Source organism: Morone saxatilis, unplaced genomic scaffold, assembly GCF_004916995.1.
Source record: "Morone saxatilis isolate NCDOM2014 unplaced genomic scaffold, NCSU_SB_2.0 Contig19, whole genome shotgun sequence".
NCBI classification, from domain to species: domain Eukaryota; kingdom Metazoa; phylum Chordata; class Actinopteri; family Moronidae; genus Morone; species Morone saxatilis.
This window is the reverse complement of record NW_023339751.1, coordinates 8,709,004-8,736,703: the sequence shown is the minus strand read 5'-3', so window position 1 is coordinate 8,736,703 and position 27,700 is coordinate 8,709,004. Positions and strand designations below refer to the sequence as shown.

Genomic DNA, 27,700 nt, shown 5'->3' with positions numbered 1-27,700 from the left:
TAGTCGTGTGCAGTATTAACTCACTGCATAAAAGGTGAGGTAAAGAGCTGTAAAGGCTGATGTCCTGGTAAAATTTCTTGATTGGTGGTTTGGAAACTGAATATTAAATGCTGACGTTTATTTGTATCTTGGAGGATACAAGACGGTTGTTTTGATCCTATGTTAATGCGAAGGAAGCTGACTATTAGGAGGTACTTGATGGTAATCATGATACTGAATATTTTTTGGTGCTAGGACGACTATATTGTCATCATTAGGAGTAACCTGATGTCTTGGAGGTGAAGTGTTTGTAAGTGTTGCATAACGCTGGCCCGTATCCTCACGAAACCACTGAAGGTATTCGCAGTCCATGTAAGCAACATTCTGCCATGTGGGGAGTGTGCCATTCACACCATGTGTTCTATGGTATGCAAGTGCTTGGTTGATGTAAAAGGGCGGAGGGATTGCCATCGCCCGAAGAAGCGAAGTATGGAAGAGGAAATGGCTAACCTGGATACTAAGTGCCGCGCTATGCACTGGGCATGGAATGCCTGAGGGAAGGGCTTCAAAGAGGTCGGGCCTCTAACAGAGCGTCAAAACTATAAAGAATCTCACTAGTGCTATGCTGTGTGTGGTGTGTTTGCAAGAGTTTGTTATACTGGGGCTGCTGACTCAACGTCAGTGGGAGGAGGGAGGCGGGTGATTCTCTGCAAAACTGTGGACTAAATGGGGCATGTGTATGTGTTGTGCGGTGGACCTTGGGAAGCGTCCCGAGGCGGTCCCGTCCCCATGTAACAGGGAAGCAGCAGACGCCGCCCTCCTCAGGTACAAGAAACGGTTCTACCCATAGGGTAGTCCCATTGCCGAGAATTGGATGGCTGGACGAACGGAGCTGCCCGTGCTGTGTGTGTGGTATTGCTTAGCGCTGTTTCTTCTGGCAGCAGAGGATGGATGAATGGATGCACGTTGCTGAAGAACCTTGGCAAGCTGTTTGGTTACGTGCATGGTAATTCTGTAGGGAGAGGAGGCCTGAGGGCCGCCTGAGGCTGCGCTGCCGTGTCAGGGAGAGGGGCGGTAAAGTGACACAGCACAGCAGCACACAGGCGACTGAGCCAGCCACTATGAGGTGGTGTGCCTCTGGGCTGTTGTGTGACTCAGTCTAGGCTGAGGCGACGGCCAACTTCCGGCGTACAGGAGGTAGCTAGTGGGCGACGGCTGGATGGGAGACGCAAGAGGCCCGACTAATTCAAAGTGACCACACCCTGGCGCTCCAGATGTGAGGACTGCCTGGGTGCATTACTGCGTCGGGTAACACAGCCACACAGCACAGGCACACACACACCCGTACAGCCTACACACGACACACACACACACACACACACAGCACAGCACATACCACACACAAAACAAATTCACATTAGAATATCCACTTTAGCAATAACACAGCAGAAATAAATGCTGTACTGTTGTTTTTTCTTGCTCAATTAGGAGAGACTTTGTGGTATGGTGGATGCAATACTTTAGATTTTTTAAAATGTTGTAATATCATACAATATTCAGATAAAAATGTATAGAAATTGTAAAAAAAAGGTGAACAAGGAAATATATATACACATTTGTGCATTAACTCAAATCTTTCTCAGAAAACCTGCATTCCAAACGGGGGGCATTGAGTTTGAAAGACATGGTTTACCAGACAGGGAGGTTCTAATAACAGATGCTATTGAGTTCCATTATGGTAAATCTAGAATCCTGTGTTTTTGGAGCATGATGCATTTCATTTGTGTCCCAGGTAATGTTTATTATGTTCACCATCTCAGAGGCTGGTGGGAATGTCATTAGTTCAGCTGAAAAACCAATATGTTTTGAAGCCTTGAGTATTTTATTATAACCATCACTATGATGAAACACTTGAGGCTTCAGAATGGTACTCAACAAACCAATGGGTGACGTCATGACAGGTTCACACTTATATAAACTAAATACAATATGTTAGCCAGTGAAGTTTATAGGTTCATAGCTGGCAGGTATTTTTTTCAACTTTTGACAGGTTAGCTTTTCTCCCCTGCTTCCAGTCTTTATGCTAAGCTAGGCTAATCATGTCACATATTGATCTTCTCATCTCGCTCTTGAACAGAAAGCAGATTACTTGTGTGTGAAAATTAATTTTGACCTTAAGAACATATATGTGATCAAATATTCTAAACTTAAGGTTTACTTACTAGCTTTTTCCAGAGCTTAGTATAGCATATCCTTTTGTGCTCATCATCAAAGGGAACATGCTCAGTCCCTACAACATGTACTAAGTGATATCAAATGGTCACGAACAGTATGTTCAAGGATTGTCTTCAGCAAAAAGAGGTTATTAACACTTGATGATGAAATCATGCGAAAATGTATAAGAATTTGATGATGCATTAAAATTAGCATTACTTTATTATTAGTGAATTATTCCTTTCATTCCTTTGAGTAGGATCTGTTATCAAAATGTTACATAGTGTACCATGATCTGAATCATGTTGTGCTGTGGGATATGACCAGCACTCAGCATCAGCCCATTTACCATTGCACACTCACTGTCATTCTCAAATCCACAGTAGCTTCTGGAGCTGTCTGTTGCCTGGCAAAAGTGACTTTTTTTTTGTTGTTGTAAAAAACACCCTCTGACCAGCCTCTCCATTGGCTGAATGAGTCCCACAATGGGACTCAATGTTGCCATAGTGTTGCTCCATTGATGCAGACAGGATGGGATGCAGAGAGAGGTGACAGAGGAGAGGAACAAGAGAAAGTGACAAAGAGATGAATCAAAAGATGGAGATAGAGATGAAAAGAGAAAGGGCAACATCTCTGTTTTGCACCACAATCAGAGAGATTGAACAATTTCAAACTTCCATCAATATCTTGTAGTCTTGCAGTATTTCTGAAAGCTTGAATTTGGCAAATGATGATTATCAACTCCCTGACTCAAGTTCTGTACTTAAAAGACAGTTGTGATATACAATCTTCTCATCTCAGTCTAAGAAAGCAAGCAAATACATGTATTTCCCAAGGTGTTCATCTATTCCTTTAACTAGAAGCAGTGATTCCAGTTCAGCTCCCATTCAGTTGCCCTACTTAGATATGCTATGTGCTAGACTCGTCTATGTTGAAAGACAACCACATTTTGAAGATGGTTAAAAGAAAATAAGTTTTATAAATCCCATCGTAAATTAGCTAATTTTAGCAAAATGCTAGCTAACTAGCAAGCTAATCTAATAATTTGCTGGTTATTTAAGTAGTGATTTGCTACAGGCCAAAAACTAGCTAACTGCCAGTTAAGTTGTATCTAAAAGCTAATGTTAGCTAAATGGAAGTATCTAGCTAGCTAACATTTGATGTAGATTAGCCTACTAGTTAGCTAGGGTTTTGCTATTATTAGATAACTTAAGATGTGACTATATATATGTCGCTTTTATCTTTTAACCATTTTTAAAATGTGGCTGTGTTTTTAACACAGACGAGCGTAGCACATAGCATATCTAAAGGAAGTTGACCAAGGTTCCAAAAGGGGCGGGGCTTCCACAGGGACAGTACACTTGTGCATGCACTAGCTTGATGCCGCTGATAATATAGGCAACATTATTATTGTTATTGTATATACAGCAACCTTCTGGCCCTCTTTAATCCCAATCCCATTGTTGTGCAAACACACACGCACACACACGCACAGGAAGAATAGTTTGACCCTTCAGCATGTGAAGTTGACCAGCAGGAGTTTAGCCTGCAGGTCCAATATTACACAGCCCTGCCAGAGGCTCCACTTCCTCTTTATCTGCTACAGTGACCAAGCTAACAGGCAAACAGTATGAGTCACTACTAGAGATTTCCATAAACAGAGAATTCCCCTGTTAACCCAGTTACTGCACTGACCTGGTTTATAGCTGACAGAGAACATGTAAGCATCCTGGATGAGTTAGATTATCCTGTTTAGCTTCTGGTTTGATGATGACAAAGGTGCTTCCACTGTTCAGTTCATTCTCAGAATTACGGGTACATTATTGTGTCAACATAAACGTGCAAAAGAGACCTTCCTAAAACAACATCTTTTCCTTTCCCTCTGTGAAAAGGGAAAATATGATTTACATTGAAAGATAAAAAAAATTAAATATATAATATTGAAATTTGCAAGTTGCACTTCAATATCCCTTGTAATTCATTCATTTCAATGTCCATTTTCTATATTAGTTAAGATAATTAAGTTATAATCTAGACTTTCATGAAATCAAACCCAATTTTAGATTTTTTTTCAGCAATAGCCACTGAATGTATTTACATCCAGTAATTGTATCTCTATATATGAGTTTCACTGTTGGTGACGTGGTCTGCCATTCCCGCCCTTGAGTCAGATTGCTTTCACAAATGAGGGATTCACAAAAAAGGATGCAGCATGTAATCCAGCTTTACTGTTTGTAATTTTATCTTGGTTTATCTGTTTATTGTTTATATTTGTATGTCTTACATAGTCCATCATATATAGAAGTACAGGACCACTTAAAAGTTTGTGGTCACTTGTGAAATTGGTGTTTTTCTTCTTTCTTTTAACAATGGCTATTTTAATAAAGTTTAACAGCGGCTGTGGCTCAGAGGCAGAGCGGGTCATCCACTGATCGAAAGGTTGTTGGTTTGATCCCCGGCTCCTCCCGCCACATGTCGAAGTATCCTTGAGCAAGATACTGAACCCCGAAATTCGCACCTCTGATGTCTGCTACATCGCGTGGTGGTGAAATATGCTGTATCGTAATGTGTTGATGGCTTATCGCCATCAGCTCGTGTGAATGTGCTCGTGAATATTGGTGAATGTGGCAACGCTAGTGTAAAAGCGCTTTGAGTGGTCCAGAAGACCAGAAAGCCTCACTACAAGTACAGGTCCATTTACCACTTATACCAACAAACAACAAACCCAGGTAATATCTTCAGACACCAGAAATGTATGTATTGTAAACATTGGAAATGGTTGAAGAATTATAATTCACTTGAATGATCTAAAACTTTAATAAAAAAAGGAGCTTTCGGTCTCAGACCTGCCTTAAATCTTGAAAAGTGTCCTGAAGATATTCTGACCTTCATCGAATTCCCGCTCATACCCAAATAACAATTGAATTGAATTGAATTGAATTAAAACTCCCATTTAGTCGATGTCCCCACAGCGACTATGAATACTATTGTAACCATATTGTAACACCCTTCCATTCTAAATTTGTTCCAGTCAAGAAAAGTGTTAATGACCCAAGATCATTATTGAACCACAACTGTGCAACTGGGCTCTAAATACTTTGGGAATATTTTGAGTCACAGTTAGGATTATCACCCTAGAGGGCACTTCATGTATCATGTTTAATCTACCATAGGGGCATCCTAGAGGGGGAGGGGATTTTTTGTCCACTAGTGACTTTATGATTGATTGACAAAATGCTACCACTTTACCAGCTAGATAAAGCCACGTAAATGTGAACAGGGCTTATGTTTAGATATGTCCATGTATCTGATTCTTGTGTGGGCCTCACAGAGGAAAAGGGGAGGTCTTATTCACTGGATCATTCATAGTCATAGTGAGACTCAATCACAGCTATCAGAGGTTGAGAGGAACACATTAACCTGAATTAGACCTTCATCACAGTTACACTGAGCTCAGTAATGCAGCTACTTTCCCCTTGGAGCTTCCATTTGCATTTGGTTTGCATGAGGGATATTGCATCGAAAACAACCAGACTTTAAACAGCCGAGGACAACAGCTACACATAATTTACCATCTAAAACCTATAGAGGAGAAACTTATCAGATCATCTGATGTTTCTCTCCTCATAAAAGTAAATTTGTGTCGCCATGGCAACTGCAGGAGGGAACTGGAGACAATGATTTGAGCGAGCGGGAGGGAATAAGGCCTGCTTTGCTTTCAGCATATTGCGTGGGGAATTTGCTGCGTTACGATGAACAATGTGCAGATGTTTTCTCAGCCTGTATCACTTTCACTGTGTGGGCTGCTGCTTGTAGAACAAGTCTGCTGCTCTGTGGCAATCCAACTCGAAAAAAGAAACACACCAGGCCCATTTTGTTTGGCTGATTGGATTCCCCCGGTGACTACTGTGCTGCCGCCAAGACGTGAGACAAGTTTGATCAAGTTTTGCATGCGATCCGCCGATTTCAATATTTGCCCAATGACTGCTGCCGTACCTCTCCTCTGAACGGCAAAGCTTGCTCTTGTCTCAGTTTAATTGGTTCAAAAATCAAAGCAGACACGGAGAATAGACGAGTTGGGGGTGGGGGGGAGAAGCTTCGAGGAATGCTCTGCCTCTGATCCTGGGCTTGTAATTGTTTCAGACTTTTTGGCTGAGAAATAGGAGGAGGCTGCCGTTCCTTCAATGATATTTTTTCGGGGGAATCAGCGAGGGTGGCTGACAGGATTCTTTGGCATCCTTCTCTCTCCTTCCCTTTGTTTATTCACTCTAGCTCCTCGGGCTGAATCCTGTTGTTTTAGCATTTGAACGCCTCTCCACCCACTGTTCATTAGGCCTACCAGCACAGTGGCATTAATCTGCTTTTTTGTGATTAATGAAGGCCCCCATAATACGCTCACTGTACATTACATCCATCTGTTATTGTAACTAATGACTTACAACACGCTGCAGTCATGCCTTACAGTAGAGATCACACACAAACAAGTGTGTCTCCAACACATCAGTCATCCATACAGTATAACTCACACATGACAGTGATAAGTGTTGTTTGGACACCAATTCCCACAAGGCACTGGGGGAGTTGATGAGGCTGAACCCAGGAAAAGACCATACATCACTGTGTCTTTGCTTACCCGAGGCTAAAGAGGAGATGTCCTGCGAACATTAGAGGACAAGAAAATCATCAGATTTACATAAAAAAATAAAAGCATGAAAGTCAAGAGGCTTCTGGATGACAGTTCAGAATCATTGCCGCACATTATTTTACTCTACAATTCTTCTTTTCTGACATTCACTTCTTTTTTTATTGAAGTGCAATCAAAAGATGGATGTTGAGTGGGGATTCTCAAGAGCCTGTCAGCTCCAGGGCAACTGAATCCACACTTTATGATGATACATAGGTTTAAAAGTTTGAAAGTCTGTTACAAATATGCACAAACCATGAGAGAAATGTGGTTGGAACAAGTTACAACAGGGAAGACACAATTTACCTTGACTGTCTGCTTGCTATTCTAACTGAATGAATACTGTGCTCTTCTTTAATGTATAATCCATTGACAGTATATGAGTAGCGGACAGAGATTACTGTTAAGTGAAGACAATGCAAAAAGTATCTTAATCCTGCAATGGCCAGCTGGGAGAAGCTCCATTGGATGCAAAAAAGTCTCATCATATTGAGTCTTATGGAGAAATGAGCCTACTTCTCACTTGATTTATGAGCTCAGTAAACAAAGTGAATTTCCAGCTCAAAGCACCAAACTCAGTGACAATACCAGCAGTGGCCCCTTGGTGTGATATGAAATACCGGCATCAGTAACTACCAAACAGGCAGTCAAGACATTTGTTGCCAAGATCAAACTTTATATATAATGTTATAATAAAGTTTAAGTTAATATCATAACCATAACTTTCTACTACCCTACGTAGGGTGCTGTGTTATAATACCAAATTTTGCTTCAAATATTGTCCTCAGAATCCCAGAGTCCCAGAATGTTGTTTCACTGTTCATGTTTTAGGACTTAACTGTGAGACGTGTTGAGTTTGACTAACTTACTACAGCTAATAAGTTATCACACTGATCTACTAATGCTGTTAGTCATCCATTGTTGGCCAAGTGGGTTTAAAGTTTTGATGAGCAGTGATGATAGACAGCAATTTAACTGACCCTTGTGAATCTACCCTCACCTCACAGCCATAGTAAATGTGACAAAAAGGCCAAGGCCATATAGTCGAGGTGTTTTTGCTGCGCTAGACTTGGCTAAGCAGGAGCCAAGAGGATATTTGGTCCTTTGAGTGGGAGCTTTGGGACTGATCCACAGAGGAAGAGCTGGATTGCGGGGATCATCCACCCTCAGGCGAGGTGAAGATCCCTGCTGAGCCACCCAGAGCTCTGCCTCACACACAAACTGAGAGACTGATGTGAATATTATGCACAATTATAGGCATTGTAAAAACACTCAAAAGGAAAAAGAAAGTCTCCTAATGAAACAGATTTGATTTCTGTGGAACCTTAAAAGCAACCACATTCACTAAAGTAACAATCATTGAAATACATTATTTTTTAGAAATACATTTGCTGTTTTGTGTTAATTTACTGTGTTGTTTCAATTTTGTTATATGTGAACAACTTTGGGCTGAAAGGTATCAGAATAAAGTTGAATTAAGTTGAGTTAAAGTATCTTTAAGTCAAACTGAAGTTTTCCCCTCACACAAATATTGGATGAAATTATAGTTATATAGACAGCATCAGTGGTTTAACACCAATATATGGGGCTATCACTGCAGACAAATAAACAGTCTGCATATCATATTCATGAATGTGCATGAATACGTTGTTGCATCTGCGCAGTGCGCTTAGCCATCACTTTGTTAATGTGTGTGAAAGGGTGAATGTGGCAAGTAGTCTAAGAGCGTTTGAGTGGTCGGAAGACTAGAAAGGCAGGTCCATTTACCATTTACCATCCATAATTCTATATTTACCTTGTTACTTCTTTGCATTCATTTACCTCTTTGCTTGTTTTGACAAAGTAAACAATTATTTGTCACATTGTAACCATGTACTGTATTTAGGTGTTAAAATGTGTGCCTTGTGACTGTAAGAATGGGAGCTACCTGCTATTTTTCTCTTGCAAGCAAATCTTTCTTTGTGTGGCATGACATGTGGACATCTAGTGTTTCCTGCTTATTCAAAGACACAAGGCTGTATATCTCAACCTTGACTTCCTTGCCTGGATTTAGTTTTGACAGTCATTTTTTGTTTGTGGTGTGGTTAAGAGAGATAAAAAAAAACACATTTCAGGAAAGCTTGAAAATGTAATGGGAACATGTATCAAACCTTGTGTTATACTGCAATAATATGATTGTCTGGGACTGTTTTTAGCATGGTAAGAGGAGGCTGAGAGAAGGCACTACCAGGAATATGACTTGAGGTAACAAACACAGCACAGAGGCAATGTTTAATATTTTTTACTTGATGCCTATTTTCAGTAGGATTACGACTCTCAACCAACGGTCTCTCCAAGTTGTTTGTGATTCTGGAAAATGAAGTCACCTTGAACAGTGAGAGAGACTGAACTGAGGTTTTTCTTTTCAACTGCTGTGACCCACAGTGGTCAACAAATACTTTTCATATATTTCACAAATTTACAGAAACGTTAAACTGTTATTTCAAAATAACCTTGAAATAATGGAGAGCACCGAAATAAAAAAAACAAACCCATAAAACCATTAAAGCATGTTTATGTGGAGTATTATACTTGGCACATTATCACCTATATTATTGCCAAAGTACAGAGACTGTTTAGAGTTAATGAATGCGGCAGGAACGAAAATCACACAGACGCAACTTCCTTCTGCAGCAATGAGCCTTTGTCTCCTTATCAAACCAGTTGTTTCCGCTTAGAGCCATAACTCATTTGTTGACAAATATTATTTACTATAGATGTTGATGAAAAATGTTGCCCCATCTTTTACTTTTCTATTTTTCTCCTGTAAGGATATTGTTCCCTGTTGTCCCCATGGCCCTGTTACTCTGCACTGAGCCTAACAGAGCGTTCGTCCTTTTGTCAGAGCCTGTCACCTGTTCTCTCTCTTGCTTTCACTCTCTTTGTCTCTCTCTCTCTCTCCCCCACCTCCTCATATTTCTCTTCTCAAGCTGACAATTGAAGTCCAGGGGGAGACTCACATGTTTGCTTCAGGGAGAGGTGTAAAAAGGGGAGCAGAGAATAAGGAGCAGGTCTGGCAAAGAGATTCTGCGCATCTCAATGCATGTCTTTTGGTTTTCTTCTGATTAACTTTGTCTGTTTGATCTCTGGAGTTTTCTTTTCAGTTCCTATCCTCTGATGTAAAAAAGACGGTGCACTGTAAGCCAGGAAGCATTACTAGATAAAAGGCACTGTGCCCTCTATATATGCTTTCTGAACATTCATCTCTCTTCATGACAAGGTTCATAGTCTGCTTTCTGGCTTCCATATGCTGCAGCAGTGAAATATTGTAAATATAATTTGGAATAAAGAATAGAGTAGGAATTGATTTATCTGCATTATAAATATGTTATTTACAGAACCTTCACATTCAATCTTGAGTGGTGAAAGCTCCTTAGAAGTGACAATGGTGTCACAGCAGTCATTATTTTTTCAGACTAATCTATTGCGTAAATCAGTGAAGACTCAGACAAGCAGTGACTTGTGCTCAACGTGGCCAGATAACTAGTGAAAGCAAATATGCGAGCCAACTAATATGACAGGGTGGAGGTGGAACAATTTTGCTAGCTTGACATCAAGCACAATCTAATTTACTTGACACATCACATCTGATAACTGACTTCAGGCATTTTTCCAATGTGATCTTCTTCAAGCTAGCTCCACTGAGATCTGTCCCTGATGAGGTAATTTTACTTTAATTTTTAAGCTAAAAAATAAAGATTCCACATGCAGGAAAATTCCCCAATGATTACTATTTCTTTATTAAAAATACATTCTATATTAAATATATTAATATCTATTTCTTTATTGTTACAGATCTGAAATGCAAACCCATTTTGTCTTGTTTGCTATTCACGTCCACTGCACACAAAGGGATATGAAAAACACTAAAGGAACATCTTGCATAGTTTGAGCACAATTTCTTTGTAGTTGATAAATGCAAACTCTTTCATATAGTATAGTGCATGGCTTTTAGCAGTTGTGAAGGTATCCTCAATCAAATATTGAGCATCTAAGAGAAAAACATGACTGAAAAATATACACCTCAGTTCCCTACAGCTGTATTCTTTTTGTTCCTGTAATGTGCTGTTTTCTCCAAAAACATTCCAAAACAAGCATTAAGGTTGTGTGTTTGCATAAAGCATACTAAAAGCTTTGCAATTATTCTGCTGCTCTGTTCTCAAACCTATAATTTGACAGTTTCAAGTATTTCCTGAATAATGTCTCCTAAACTTTCCAAAACACAAACCACTGAATTGAACAACAAATGATTAATAGGCTAGTCACTAGTGCAAACACACACACACACATATATAATGGGCACAGGGTTATTTGTAGAGAAGATGCATGTATTATTATTATTATTTTATTTTATAAAATTTTCCTACATTGAAACACTGAATTGTTGGTCACTTTAATTAGGCATTATTTGTCTTAAAAGGTATACTACCATTGTCTATGTGTTTTTAAGGCTTAGCTGGTTGACCTTTCAAGTGCACCAACCTTATATAAAGCACTAATTTAGAGGTTCTGAGAGCTGGCTAATTAATAGCTCCTTAAAGACAAAGATTTAAGTCTTTGGTGGAACACTAGGGCACTCAGCAGCCATCATGGGAGGCCAATGTCAGCTCAGAGAGAGAAAAGTCAAGCCATTATTACTCCAAGGAATATGAGCCTGTTTTATGGGAAAAATACCAAAAACTTTTAAGTATCTTTGCACACTATGGCTTACACTGTTAATTGTTATATATATGAGATCTATAGTGAAGTGTTATCGTATGTCTGTGCTGCCTTGCCGTGCATGCATGTTAGTGCATGCAAGTTTCTCAGAGAGCGACTAAAATAGCTGTTTTCCTCATCTACGTCTGTGAATTAAGGATTTATTTCGACCAAACCACAGTTGGTGATTGTTGGAACAGAGGAAAGACTAGCAAAGACGGTTTTGGCGATTTCTGGTCTGACTGTTTCTGGTTAAAAAAAGGTCTGTCTCTGCCGGTTTGTAGGGATCTTTTCCTTAATGTTGTCAGATACTTAAATCGCCAAAAATCTGAGCCTTTCAGTGGCAAAAACAGTGGACTTACTTTGTCAGGCACATTTGGATAATCCCCAATGATTAACCACGCCTGTTTCACATTTTCAATATTTTCACATCTAATAAAGGATTCATTTCTACCAAACCAGTGTTGGTGGTTGTTGGAATGACTGTGAAAAGACTAACAGATGGTTTTGCCATCTTTTTATTTTGTTTATGTCCAGGTTGAAGTATGTTTTATAATTATCTGTGAGGTAAAATTATGATGAGATTATGAGATGCTGAGGTTAGGGTTAGTGTGGCATCTAGTAGCAGTAAATTACGTGTATACAACCTTTAAAGGCATTTAGGAACTGGAAAGAATAGTTGTCGCTCATTTCTCCCCAGATCTACTGTATGTAACTGTATGTGCATTTTTAACTAATACTTCTGTATGTAAATGCAGATTGTACTAGAATCAGCTGGAAAAGGTTATATTTAATGAATTAAAAATTATTTTGAAAATGCATGCAATGTCACATGTTAGGGGTTTTTGAGGGGGCATTTTACACTTGGATTTAGGTTACTGCTTACCACCAAATTTACATCAATCATTGGAGCCAGAAAATTCAGATTTTGATCAAAGGAGAGGAAGTGTGGGTGAACCCTGTGCTGTATTGCAATGCTTAAAAGGTCTATAAATGTAAATAGAGGCCATGAACCTGTAGATGATGTCACAGATAAGGGGTTGTTCTAGGTTACACCAGCAAGATGAATGTTTGGATGTCCGCACCTGGTTAGCGTGGAATAAATCACCTGTAATCGCCACACAATGCATGGCAGTTACAGTTCTGTTGGACCTGCACCTGACTTGCTGTGGTGTCACATGGGGACATCGATAGCCTCACAGCATCAAGGTGGCTGCAGTTTTTAGAGCGAAGAGCTACATTTGTGGTCCACCGAGACACACAGTTGGATGTTTTTTGGAGTCATTAGGAGAACCTGCCGCTCAGGGCACTTGTGCAATGGCTTCACCCCTAAGGTGGCTGCTACTTAATATACGCATACATACTATGAACACATGTATAATACACACAAAGCTGGATAAATGGAACAAAGTTCTAATGGCTCAGCTTTCTCAAGCCCTAAAAAATTACCACAAATCTACCGACTCCTCCCAAAACAATGCTCTATTGTTACAAGGGTCTACTCAGCGGCTGTCAGGCCTACCTATCCAAATCTGTAACAAAAGAGAGAGTGTATGTGTGTATGTGTGTGTGTGTGTGTGTGTGTATGTGCGCAGGTGTGGGAACAAAAGGAGCTGGCACAAGGTGCATGTACAATGTAGAGCTCACAGCTGATGTAAAGGGTCAGCCCAATCCTTCCTCCCCATGTGACCAACCGGGTCTTGCCTTCTTATGAGGATTCCTTTGTTTGCTTTTAGGTTGTGAGCTCAGATCGTCAGCAGCAACACAATAACACATACGTCACAGCTGTCTACAGAAAGCAAGGCTGTGTGTTGTCCAGAACTCCATGTTCCTTTCTCTCCCACCCTTTTCTGAATGACACATGGCCTTATTATTAGACTACTTTGTGATGTTGTGGTTAAAAGCATTTTTTAAAAAGCATGTTAAGAATGTCCTTCATGAAAAAAACTGACAGACTGAACTTAAGTGTCCATGAGAAAAGCCGGATCAAATTCTTTTAAAGATAAGAAAGTCTTAGTGCTGGTCTTTCTCCTGTAGCCTTGGAAACATAGGACCTGCACCTGGAACAGCAATAGATGATTCATGATGCTGGTGCCACCAAGTGACTTTTTTCTCTCAGTCCAGTCATTTTTTATATTATTTTTTGGGTATAAGTAAATATGTTTTATAAAAATGATATTGAAACACCACAGGCAGTTGCTTTAATCCACTCTTTTACTCATCTCTTGTGTAATCCTCCTCTACATTCTGAAAATGTTACTGAACTTGGATCAATTCAGATTTCATTCAGTGCTTTCTTGTTTTTTTTTCTCCTGCCTTTTCTTTGCCACCATAACTGTTGCCAAGCATTCTGCTTGCTACCACTCAGAAACAGTATATTATTATTATTATATTTTCAATGTCTTAATGTAATCAGAGGCTGATTAACACAGCACAGACTGACGTATCATTTCTGCATTATTAGGGATCAAAACAGAAGACATTGAGAGAAATAACAATAGTGATTACAGGCACGACAACAACAAAATGTCCCTTATTCATAACATGTCTAGACAGCATTACACAGTATGGACTTGCCCTCGTCTTTTGAAGGGCTTACATCACAACATAAATACTGCTTCAGAGCACATATTTGTTTTCTGCAAGTAAATTCTACTATAGCTGCACTGGAAATATCTTGGTATGCCATCATAGGATCTGTTTTGCCCACAGTTTGCTGAAGGGATATTTTGAAGACATTTATCAACAGATAATATCAAATCTTATTTATATGTAAAATAGTTTTTCATTTTGGGAGATATGCTTGGAACTAGAAAACAATAGAAACAGGGTGAAACAGCATTGTAAAAGCAGCAAGTTGTGGTTTTCAGGTGGATTATGTGCTGAACTAATTTTCAGCCAGGTGCAATGACTTTGTCGAGCCTTTTCGTCACTATGTGGTTGTCAGGCAAGAAGTAACTGCACCCAGCTACGAAATACTCCAGCACATAACCCCCATAAAACCACAATGTTGTCTTCACACTTCGTTTTTTGTTTTGATTGAACTGATATATGAGATATATTATTGTTACCTCTGGAGAGGGTGAAGCTTGCTGTTTCGCCCTATTTCCAGTCTTTATGCTAAGCAGTGCTATGCTAAGCTGTCTACTGGTTGTAGTTTTTACTTATTGAGACACGAGAGGTATCAATCTTTTTATCAGACTTTTGTCAAGAAGGCGAATAAGTGTATTTCACAAAATGTACTGGTAACAGAAAGTTCACTACAAATGCTTACAAATGTCAGGAATTTCTTTCATGGTGATGGCTGCTATTGGTTCTCCCATTTTTGAGAGTTGCATGAAAGCGGTATTGCCAGATCTTTTTTAAATATTTTGTACATTTATATACTCCTGAGTATGTCTGAGTATCTAGCTAAGAACGGCACATTTATTCCTCATACACTGTACAGCAACATGCAGTATTAGCCACTAAAAACATCATTACATAAAGCAGTAAGAGGCGATGGATTGGATATCAAGGCTATACAAAAACGAGCCAAACTTTGTGCACTCACAAGGATGTAGGTGAGGAAAAAGGCTTCTGAAAAGGTATTTAACACAAAAGGCATATAAAAGGGATGTGCATATCTTCCAACCTTTATTTGTAGTTGCTTTCACAGTGTTGCAGCGCTTTTAAATGTTTGTGATAAAGAGAGACTGTACTCACTGTAGAGGATGGTGCCCTGTGTAGATCTCGTTTTCACTGTCAAATAGAGAATAACGGTGGTGTCCTTGACAGTAGCAGGTAGATTATTACTGGCACCAGAAGGCTGGAGAAGGGATGAAAGAGGCTGCAGCTCCAAATAAGATGTTCCATCAAATGAGGGGATATATACTGTGGTATCTAGAAACAAAAGTAAATAAATAAATAATTTAATTAATTAATACAAACTGATTAAATGCATTTAAATGGAGTGAGAAAATTAGAGTACAATCCTAATATTCATTGTTTACACATGTAAACTTGTACTTATTACACTTATATATAAATAAAGAATGACCTATCTAGTAAAAGCAATGTCTTACAGTGCTTTTGTTAGTTGACAGAACAGCGAGAATTGGCTGGTGTGTGCCTTCGCAGCACTGATAGCTTGCTTGTAAGCAGAGTCAGCAGGGCCCTGTCAGGACTATGCGCTAGTGTGTTATTTCCCACTGGATGAAAAAGGGGTATGACTTTAAGGAAAGGTGGAGGAGGCACCAGCTCAGGTCATCAACTCCACAAGCCAGTGATGATCTGTTGGCTTTTACACAAAGGACACTGTACACCTGGTGGATAGCTTGCTGTTCAGGTGCATGACAGACAATTCAAAATAGGCCACCCAGGCCTCAACTCAGGGGATCCTACCTTCAGAGTCCAGCTCTCTGGAAAACTGCAGTTTATACTCAGCCGAGAACTCACAACATACAGCTATTACAGCGTTCCAAAAACTATTTTTTATTAGACGTAAGAGAAATATTAATATCCTCTCATGACTCTTGTGTTCACTTTTTTGGTGCTTTGACGCTGGATCAAATGGATTTATTAGGCAGACCTGTGAATGACAACATTCAGAACAGACTAGAAAGTAAAAGACAAGCATTACAAAGAATACTGACAAATTTGTTAAGGATGTAACATATAATGTATGGTCAAAGTTGAAAGTTTCCATGGCTTAACAGTGGCAATGGTAGCGATTTAACTGAGGTGCAATCAGTGTCAAATGCAGGAAAAACATACTCAAGTAACGTTTATGCGGCACATGAATGTCACAATTCAGTGTATAGGTTCATATACTCTGTTTGTGTGAAATCAGGTTAAGCCTTACTAAAATGTAAAATAGCCTATCGAATCAATGCACACCATTATTACCATGTATATATTTTTGTAATTCACTGCTAAACTGCTTTATCTGTGACTCAGACCATACTGGTGGACAGTGGTGCAATCAGTTTATTTACGGCAGCAGGGATAACGCAATTCCTGTGTATAAGTCATTCACGTCAACAGCCTTTTCTGAAAATGGCTGTAAGGAGGCTATAAAAAGAAGCCCAGTTATATAGCAAGTGAAATTGCCGGGTTTGACAAGGACTGCTCAGTGGCCTTGGTCCAGCTTAATGATCAGTTACCAGACCAAAACACCTGAGAAGAGCTTCTTGTCATATAATTTTCCAATGGTCATAATCTTGTTCACCTGTGTGCTCTGCCACTTTCCAACTCTTGTTCTTTTCCTGACCAATCACAGTGGATGACTCTTCTGAGTTGCGCAGAGAATTATGTGGAGCAGACATGAAAGCCAATACTTTAAATTACAAAGAGAACATAAAAACTGTTTCTCTCGTTGTGGAAGGAGCAGTTTCCTTCGGTTGAAAATGATGAATCAATCCTGTAATGGTTGTTGGCAATTTCTAAGTAAGGCAGATTGAGCTGGCTCATTTTTAAAGGCACCAGCAATTACAGCAAACACACACTAGATGCCCACAAAAAGAGCTGGCAGCACCGAGCCAGTGTGTTGGCAAAGCAGGAAGCCGACAACCCCTCATCAGGTCCCATTAATGTCAAACACTGAAAACAGAAAGGCTCAACCCGCTTAAAATGTCTTCTTTGTTTCCTTTTTTTAAAAATTATTTTTTGTTCTTCCTCACTACATTTACAAGAAAGATTCTCTTCGGTCCTAATCTGTGAAAATATTACCTGCAACTGGGGAGAATTTATATTTATAACTTTGGATTTTTGTGAAATTACACACATCAAATTTAATCACAGTCAATTAAGTACCTCATGATGTTATTTTGCTGTTGAATATTGTTAACAATAAAAAATATTTTTATGGTTCCAAAAGAATATGGGTAATTGGTGGGTTTAAATTATAGGTAAAATGTCAAAAGAAAATTTAGAAGCAACTCATTTGAAAAAGCCAACTTTTGAAATAGTTTACACCGAAACAAAACAGCACTTTAAATGAGAAGAAAAGAGTGCACAGTCTTTTTTGGATTGATGTCGTGGTTAAAAAAAGTTGTTGAAAAGACATAAATGGGACAAAACTGTGTCCTCAACTTTCATTTTATTATTGCTCTCTGGCCAACATCCTACATCACAGCTTTAAATGTGTGAGAAGTAAGGACATAATGTAATGAGCCATAGAAGGAGGTCATGATCAATACAGACCAAGTCTGAATAATTTCCTGCCTCACTGGTTTTCTCTTTTTTGCCTACTTCCTTACCTTGCAGCCATTTACTCTGTAGCCAATTTTTGTGATCACTTAGCTTTCAATTGAATGCTTACATACTTAACAGAATGTCTCTGGCACGGTCTACGACCTACTGTGTCTTCTTTAAAGAGACAATTTATCACATCTTAAAGCTCTGAAATACCTAGATGAACTGGCTTTATCTTGACAAAACCTGTCTTATGGTTGGCTACTTGATATCAAATACTCACTAAACCACCAGGCACTGGCCTGGATTATGGTACACACGACCAGAGATGCAGCCCCAGAGTCCAAACATAAGACAGCAAGACTCATAGTTCCCACATGTCAGGCTTGAAGCTTCTTATGCACGGGCCACACAAAAGAAAACTACTAAATCTCACTGGGAAGTAAGTCTGAAAGCTGCTTTGGATTGCCATTCTTCGTATGCTAAAAAGAAAAAAAAAACCTATATAATTGTAGTGATTTAGCTGGTATGGTGATAAATTGGAAGTGTGCAGGCATTTTGTGTGTAATATTACCTGAGAAAGGCATGTAAATCTCTCCCAGTGTGACATGATTTTGATAGTATGACACCTGACATTTTAACTGCAATGGGGAATTTGAAGCTTTACTGGGCATTACAATATGAATATGTCAATCCCTGTTGTAGTCTTAATCCATCACTGAGTAGTGACTGTAGGATCCTCTGGTCGAAGAGATAGAGGAAGTACTCAGATGCTTTACTTTGGTAGAAGTAGGTATACCACAATGTAAAAAAAATACTCTAGTACTGTGAGTACTGTTTTTTTTAAGGTTTGTTCTATTATATATACAGTATTATTAATATTTATGATGCATTAAATGCTGTTTAAATGCTGTAGCTGATCAAGGCAGAACTAATTTTAAGTAGTTTATATACTGCAACAAATATAATATGCACTTTTACAACACTGGCATTCAAAAAACTGTGACACTGGGATCGTCAAGCAAATTTGTGATCCGTGATTGTGCCAAAAAACCCTAACCCTGACTCAACTTGACAAAGTCGCCAATCATAATAGTTTCACGTACAGTCACGCCGTCCACGTTCTTTATATCACATTAAGTCAAATGATCAACTTTTAGGCTACATTAAAGAGCATGTATTTCTAAGAAAAATTACATAAGTAGCAGATTACTCACTCTTGAAGATTCATAGGCATTGGGATAATTCTCTTTGTTAAATACTGTATGACATGTCAGCATTTCATCTAGGACACAAGTCCATGTCATTAGTCACTGGGTAGGATGGCAAATCTATAATTAACTGAGAGCAGGGGTGACTTGCTTTATTCTTCTCTTGTGTCTATTCTTAATTCAACAAGATGTGAGGACAAGGTTGTCACCCAGCAAAGTTGCCATAGCAAAACACATCCACAGACTTTGTCAGCATATAAACAGCCTCCGGACTCCGTCTGCGGGCTATCAGAACTAGTGTTGCAAAGCACATCGTTGGATGAGTGCTCATATGAGATTGCTAAACCTGAGAGACTGAACTGCTTTTTGAGGAGTAGCAATTCCTCAAACTCAGCAGAAATGACTCTTAAAGGCCACTGCTGGTATTTAAAGTAAAAGTTTATGTGTGACAAGTTGAGGGATAAGCAGGAGCATATTTTATGGCCATAGAGGGTAAATCCCACTTTTTTTTTTAAATCAGAAAAAAAGTTTAAAAATACATTATCAAATCAAGCTTAACATCTGATTCATTTCACAGGTATGGTGGTGGGAATTTGCTGTATATATTGTGTTATTATGTATCATTACATTACATATTCTGGTTGTAATGCATATTTGGGTTATCAAGGTTAAAGTCCAATTAGCAAGGTTAGCCTTAAGCTTGCACATTGTCACACAGGCAATATGTCCATGCAACTGGTTATTATGCTGCAGTCTCATGATATTTTGCACACTAGTAATTACTCTTCCCTGAACCTGAAAGCTACAATGGTGAGAAATACATGAATGAATAAAAGAGTCAATGAATCGATGAATGATTCATATTCTTTATCCTCTACTAGCTGTTTAGAAGTTGGCCGACGCATCTTATAATAATAATTGGCTCGGAAAAGCAGCATCTCTGTCATGTAAGCAGAGGGGGGTACCGCTTTTACTCAACGTAGCTGTCTCCCATGGGAAAAACAAATGAGAGTGAACTCTTAAAAATAGCATCATTTTTGTTACAGTGCCTGGAGAGACAAATAACATTTCAGTAGATTACTTAAACACCTGTAAATTAGCATTTTTGGAACACATGGCAGAGGTGTCAAATAAAGGTGTCAGGTGCACACAGGCTGCTCAAGCCATGTCAAATGACTGTTAACTTTAACTGTGAGTGGCAGATTTTCATATATTCTGTAAATACAAGGTTATGTTATCAGCCAAAATCATGCTCAGGCGTTGTGAAGGTGACGATCAATCCAGCTTTCATGATTGAAACTCTTTGTAATGCTAATGTTTTTTCGCTTACAATATTCCCCAGTCTTAAAGTGTACAGCACATATGACATTTGGTGACTACTGTTATCCAAAGCTTCTTATATGAACCCCATGACTGAAGGCATTATTAGTGCAATGCTTGATAGGTTGCAGAGGAGGGGAAAAGTGCAACAGATAAGGCTTTCTGCTCTCAAACGTGGCACAGGGTATAGTTTACAGTGATAACAGTGGCAAACTTTAAATCAAAAGTTATTTTTGAAACAATTAACTTTATTACTCAAAATTATTTTCTAGCCCATGAATGTGGGTTTTGCTTGCTAGCTAATTAAGCTTATGTTACTTTAATGAGATGGTTGAAAACGTTGTGTCCGGCTTTCTTTTCAGTGTCTTTTGTTGACTTGTTTTAAAACACAAATCATGTGAAACCATGTCCTAATTCAGAACTTAATGGCTAGAAACAGCTTTTTACTGTAGTGTGAAGCTAATTTGTCCCTGCACGGTTGAGGAGCAATGTAAGATCAGACTGTTACTGTACTTTATTGTAACATAACCCCATTTAGGGGCCTTTGGTTAAATATTTATTTGCGTTTTCAAACTATTTTATTCACTGGACAACTTTGGCTGGGGTAGTGAAACTTCCCTTAATCTATTAAAGAGCCGAATAGACCCGCTAATATTACTCTAAACTCTAGTAGCTTCCACTATAAGTTTTGACATTGTAATACACAGTGGATGTGCTAGCTATGAACAGGGCTGTGTATTTTTTTCAACATAATAAGCAGTGCCTGAAATGGACCAGTACTGACCAGTACTGAGTACCAGCACTTCTGATTTTTGCCCACTTCAGTACCCTTACTTCTTATTGAGCACTCAGATGAGCATGGCTGTACCCACCACAGAGGAGTAGAAAATAAAAGCAGTGAAATAACTGTATAAAAATAACTACTCTGATTCTTTCAGCCCCCTGCTGAATCAAGATACTAGCACCTTTTCTGGTCCAATTCAGGCACTGGTTGTCACAGACATTCACACACATCCACACATGCATACATTACTGATTATTTACGTCCACTGTTTTCTCCTTCTTTATCATTTTTTTTGTAAATAAATATGCTTGCTCGCACCTTGTTAACTCGTCCGGTCTCCCATCTTTGTCTGGGATGTGACACCCGACAAACTAACCTAAACTAGCCTAAGCCTACTAACGACTGTAGCATAGATTTGAGCAGATAAACACAACTTAATCCATTCCTTACACTTTTGCTTTTGTGTTTTTTAATACCATAGTTGATTTAACTCATGTAATTGTAATAAAAATGTAATTACGATCATATACTATAGCTAGTGCAGGGGACTGAATATCATAACACACTATCTGAAATGTCTCCCACTTGTAAGCAGCTTGGCTTGCCTTATCAAGCACACATGCAATTAATTCTCAACTCCAGTGTTACTGCTTCTGTCTCTGACAGAGAATGACTACAACAGCAAAATACAGGATGCTGTTTTCTACACTGTCAGAGGACATCATGCATGGCAAGAGAGGCAGAAAGGGATGTCAGTTGCTACATCACAAGTGCACTGAGAAGAAATGTGCGAAGGAAATACTCCTTAGTATGTGTGTCTAGTACTGCTGTCTCCTTAATATTAGTGTTGGACTGGTTGGTAGAAAATAAATATTTTTGGTGGGGTTTTGGTTTGTTGAGCGAGTGCTGCAAGGTCATCTTCTCATTCTCAGTAAGTGTTGGAGGTGAACATGGACACACAGCGATGGTTCAAGCTGCTTATATGGATCTTTCATTTCATTAATCATATCCTGAATAATTCACATCACTCAAAATTCCTATTGCAGCTGACTCTATTCTCCCTCATAGTGAAACCTATTAGCCAAAGAGGCTCAGCATATATTAACCAACATAATTTGTTGGCTGGCTCTTGATGATACCACTGTGGAGGTCATGGTACAGTACGTTTTTAAGCTTTTTACTGCTGTGTGTGTGTGTGTGTGTGTGTGTGTGTTATAAAAACTGGGAAACACTGTCAGCTAAAAACAAAAAAATTCCAGGCTTACCTTTCTCACAAAAAGTTCCAGTAAAATGAAGCGGGCAGTGACAGGAAGGCAGAGCTCCACCAGGCAGCTGCAGCGGATGACATGTTCCTCCGTTGTGGCAGAAACCGTCACGGCAAACGTGAGGTTCACGCAGAGGATGTTTTGGTGTTTGTGTGGGAGCTGCCATTGTTGTTGTGCTCACTGTGTCAAAGGTGGTTGATTGAGTTGTCAAACTTGAGGAACTTGTTGTGAAGGCTTCTATGGCGTACAAGGTATATCTGTAAAATTGAACAAAGGTTTGTGTGGTTTAAGTGGACAAAAATCAAATTTCACATTATTTGCTTTTAAGGCTAAAGATACAAACTAAATTTGTGTGCAGCTAATCTCAGCCTTTAAATGAGAAGTATTTGTAAAGTGCAGTCATTTACCAAGTAGACAGATTTTTGAGTACAATCCCAGAGAGAGAGGAAAACTCAAGTATTATTCATCACAATAAGTGGTCAGATTTTCCCCACTGCATCAGAATAAATAAAATGTGACTGATGGTGCTTGTTTTATACTAAATTATCAAACCACCAAAAGTGTGTTAATGTGTTGGGGTGATTTTTCTTTTTTGTGCATGAGCTTAGAAAAACTAAAAACCATGTTTCACTAACGATCAACAACAGATACCCGGTGAATATTTAATCAAAAGACGAGATCATGATGAAGCCATTCACTTTTTTTTTTGAATCCAGAGACTTTACCTGCATCGGTCTATGTTGCTGCCGGCAATGGCATCAGATGTGTAAAAGCTCTTCCGTTTATTCATTTCAATTACTTCAATGCAGCCAGTATAGTTGTGGAAAGGTTTCGCTCTCTAAAAAAAACACCCAAAAAACAATGGTTTATTCAGACAACTCATTGATTTTAGCAGTTCTTTCCTACCTTTTACAGTTTTAGTTATAGGCTTTTATTGTGAACCACCTACTACATGCTACTGACAAATGCAGTATATAGTGTGTAGTACATACTGTATAGTACAGGCTACATTTTTATCAAATCTGTATGTAGTGCGGTTTTAAATACAGCTTATTTAACATTAAATTTTTAGCATTTATGTCTTTCAGAACCTTATGATATCAGCAGGTAGTAGATAAACCACACAGTACTTACCTGATTGGGTATATATTGTTCTGGCAGACCACCTGTAAAGACGTGGTTTATTCTTTGCATCATGTGTCCCAACCAGTAATTACTTGCTGTACTTTTGATTTTCTTATGACCAGAAAGCGTTAGCTCTGCTTCACAGGGGGTCAGATGTTGTCTATAAAAAGAGTGTGAACATGTCACGTCAACAGTACAACAACCACAGGTACACAAGTTACTGTTCTAAATTTAATGTTTTCAACATGACATTTGGTGTTGAGAAGAAGTGTGTAGTACCAAGGGATCATTATTTCACATAAGCACACAAGTCTCTGGTCTCTGTCTTTGGAAACTTAAGTTTAAGAGTAAAGTGCTTTTGTGGCCTTGATTAGGATATATATATATTCCCCATTACGCCAAAGAAAAAAAAAGGATTCTCAAACTATTAAGAGCAGGACAAATTCCTTTGAGGTGAACTACTGTGATAGACACTGGCAACTTCAACTTGCAAATATAAAAAATACATTTTGTTGATATACATAAAAACTTGGCGAAATAAAAGTTCTGAAATCGTGTGAAATACTGAACACTGAGATTTAAAAACTGTGGTAAATGCGTGTAATTGTTTTGTTTACTCTGTTGATGCATTCATTAATCACAATCCTTTTCTGAGGTGCTACCGCTGAACTCCATTTTGTTTTCTCTAGGTATCTTATGTGCCTTCACACAACTATTTTGGACCCACCCCACAGCCATTCATAGATTTCAAAAACCAATTCTCCACTTTGAAACAACAGGGGAGAGCAGATAATTACCTAAGTGCAGATTCTGGACTAACCATCTGCAGCTTGAGGGTTCTCAGGCCACAGATGCACACTCTCCTCTCCAGTGTCTCACGATACCCCTTGTTCCCTGAGCGGAAGTTAGGAGGTCCACAAAGCAATCTAGTCTGATTTGTTAAGCCTGTACTTTGCAGGCTGTTGCATATGCCGGCTAAACACTCGGGGCACTAACTCCGAGCTGCATAAGTCCTTCCTCTAGAGCCAGTGTGGAGAAGCGGTTAATTTAGAAGCAGTCTGCCAGAGCGGCCTGGCCAGCAGCCAGAGGGCACTGTGCTCACTGTCCTTGAGAAGTCAGCCCCACTGGGTTTCTATTTAACATATTGAAAAGCGTCTTTGACGGGAAGATATATTAAAAGTCTATAATGAGTTAGGCGGTGACGTTGAGGATGGCCATGGTGTTGTAGCTCTGGGTCAAATCAGACAAAGATGGACGGACTCGGCCATCAGACAATTACAAAGAATTTGCTTTGTGACACCAGGAACCATTTTTCCATACTCCCAACCCTCTAGTTATGACAGCTCTCTTTCTTGCAATGTCTCCAAGGGGTTGGTACAGAACATTATGATTGATTCGTACTGCTGTTGTATTTTTCTTGCAGAAAAAAAACAGAGGTGGAGCCTCATAGTCCTTAAACCTGATAGGCCTTTCTAGATGCACTTGCATATTTAGGGCAGTGCAGCTTTCTGCCAAGAAACATGAGGCAACCTTCCCACTCAGCTTTGCTTGGACAGGAAATAATTTGCTCACCTTTGGCACAGTTTGTTCATAATCACCTGGAGTACCTTTCCTTTTATCTGTATCTGTATCAGTATCTGTTCTTCTATATTATAATCTTCAGCAAAGCTTAATTCAGTTCTTTTTCATTCTCTCAATCTCAAGCTTTTAGATCAGAGTAACAAAAAAGAACAGTGTTTTACAAATTATCATCTTTGTCAAAAAAGAACTACTTAAAAAAAACATGAAATGGCCTCTTTGCATTTAAGCAGAGAGTATAGGGACTTTATTTAACAACAAGTAAACCGATTTTAAAGCGAGCTGAACATTAGCCATTTTGCTTCAGCTTCCAGCTCATACATAATAAACTTTGTGTCTTGAAACTAAACCACAATCTTTCTCATGTCAGAATATAATGGAGAGGGCTGGCAGCAAGATTGCACATAGGCTTAGGAACAATATAACTAAAGGGGCCACAGCCTCACTTTAAATCATTTAAACATTGATTTTGTGCTCAGCTCTTGCTTGTTAATCTTTTCGTAATGAAAAACTGCAAATGAAGACTTCAGAACAGCCAATAAAACATGGTCAGTGATCACTAATGCATTTTAATAGGCACATTCTGACGTTTGTTTTAGTTCTTTAAAATGTAAGCCCATTTGCCCATTCGTAATAAAATCTAAATTCTCAGCCTGGTGATTTCTGCCAATTATATATCCTCCCCCGGTATTAGTTACAGCCCGTCTCTAAAAAAAGTCTGCTGTACTTGAAATGAGTGGATAACCAAGGATCAACTTAATACCACCTGAGGTGCTAACACTATTCAAACAAAACTGGTATATTACTAAGTAGCTTATCGTGAATGTGCTTCTATTTTCTCAATAGAAATATTCATGCCTGAAAGAGATACTTAACACATTGCATTTGGGGTTGATGTCTTAGTTATTAATACACCCTGTAAATTAAAAGCTGTAAAATTAAATTGTAACTGTTTTACTTACTTTTTTCTTACATTGCAGCTGCATTTCTTTTTCTATACACAAGCTGAATATGAACTGACCACAACGCAGATCTGAATGTTCAGATCTGCATTGTGGTCAGTTCACAACACCCAGCTTCACAAGGTTAATTCAAAATGTAAAAAAAGAACTTACCTGATATTAACAATGTGAACCTTGCCATCATTAACATGAATTAATGTACTGATCTGTGTAACCTCTTCCTCTTCGTTGCAGGAAAAGGCATACTGAAACAGAGAGAGTTTAAAGACTATTATATGAACTGTATAATCTGACCATGCAATAGCTAACTTTGGGCAAACATGAGGAAGACTGATGTAGTGAATGCATTATAACTACTAAACTTGAGTTTTTACCTGCAAGAGTCCATCCAGGATGAAGAGTTTCATGAAGAAGAAATCACTGTTAGCAGGTCCTTGGTCCACATAAAGTATAGTTCCCTGGGCTGCCCGAGTTTGAAATCTCACAGTAATGTTGTTGAGTGTGCTGAGGTCAAAACCCTCAAACTCCAGGTATGAATTCCCAAAGTACTGAACGTAGCTTGAATCTAGGAAATAAAAAAATATCGAAATCTGAAATGTGGGGAAAAGGGTAAACAAAAGCAAAGACAGACTGCAGTTTATGCATCTTTACAGTAAATTCTGCTGAGATTCTCTATTGATCCCTGAAAGAAGAATTCAACTTTTCACTCACTTCCTCCACAGGGAGGTCAGTGCACTGGGTGAGATACAGAACAGCAACCTCAGAATTATTAAAGATTCACAGTCTTCTGGCTAAGGACACCTCAGCAGGGTAGATTCTTATTGCTACTGAGTCTTGAACATGGACTTTCTTTTCCTTTGTTACTCTGCTGTTTCACACACTACTGTTGCTGCATAAAATGTACCGTGCCGTGCACCGGCCCGCACTTTACGCTGAATACGCAATTGCGTAGGACCTCACAAATCATGTCAGTCGATAGATCATGTCAGTGGATGGATTTGATTAGCACAGGTGCTGCAGCAACTGTCTAATTAATCATTATGCTGCTAAGGTATGATAAGCTGGTTTAAAAAAAAAAAAAAAGTATGTAAAAAAAAAGTGCTGCATCCAAAAGGTAAGTATTTCTCTGGCACTGCCAAGAGGAAAATAAAGCAAATGAAGACAGACAGCAGAAGTTCTAATTCGAGGGTGTGTGTTTTGCGTTGTGTAGCAGTGATGAGCAGTTTTCACAGAATCATTTCCTTTGAGGTGACACATGTAAATGTATCAAAGTTTTGATAATATTTCCAAAATATAGTTTATATAGTAGTTAGTTTTCTCCATGACACTCCATTATAGTACATGCACGTTTGACAGCTAGTGCTGCCTGCCCTGCAAACTTCACTTCTTCAAATACATTACCGATCATCATGTATACACAGATCAGCCATAATAATGTTATGAACCCCCTGTGCACCAAACTGCAATGCACTGTAAAGGTGAAAATTAACTTTTTCAGCAATTTGAGCTACACTAGCTTGTCTGTATGATCGGACCACACGGGCCAGCCTTCACTCCCCATGTACATCAATGAGCCTTGGCCGCACATGAACTTCGTCTGTTCACTTTTCCTTCCTTGGACCACTTTTGAACACTTTTGTTTGTGGGGAACACCCCACAAGAGCTGC

At 39.0% G+C, this 27,700-nt stretch overlaps 1 protein-coding gene across 1 annotated transcript in view; it reads right to left on the bottom strand.

Moving 5' to 3' along the window:
• eys (eyes shut homolog) overlaps window positions 1–27,700 on the bottom strand; it is a 153,225-nt gene that overhangs the window by 38,266 nt on the left and 87,259 nt on the right. The window contains exons 34-39 of the mRNA XM_035663372.1: window positions 26,408–26,598; window positions 26,187–26,278; window positions 23,503–23,653; window positions 23,094–23,206; window positions 22,369–22,625; window positions 15,320–15,496 (exon numbers count right to left, since the gene is read on the bottom strand). Coding sequence (XP_035519265.1) covers window positions 15,320–15,496; window positions 22,369–22,625; window positions 23,094–23,206; window positions 23,503–23,653; window positions 26,187–26,278; window positions 26,408–26,598 — 981 coding nt within the window. The remainder of the gene's footprint in view (window positions 1–15,319; window positions 15,497–22,368; window positions 22,626–23,093; window positions 23,207–23,502; window positions 23,654–26,186; window positions 26,279–26,407; window positions 26,599–27,700) is intronic.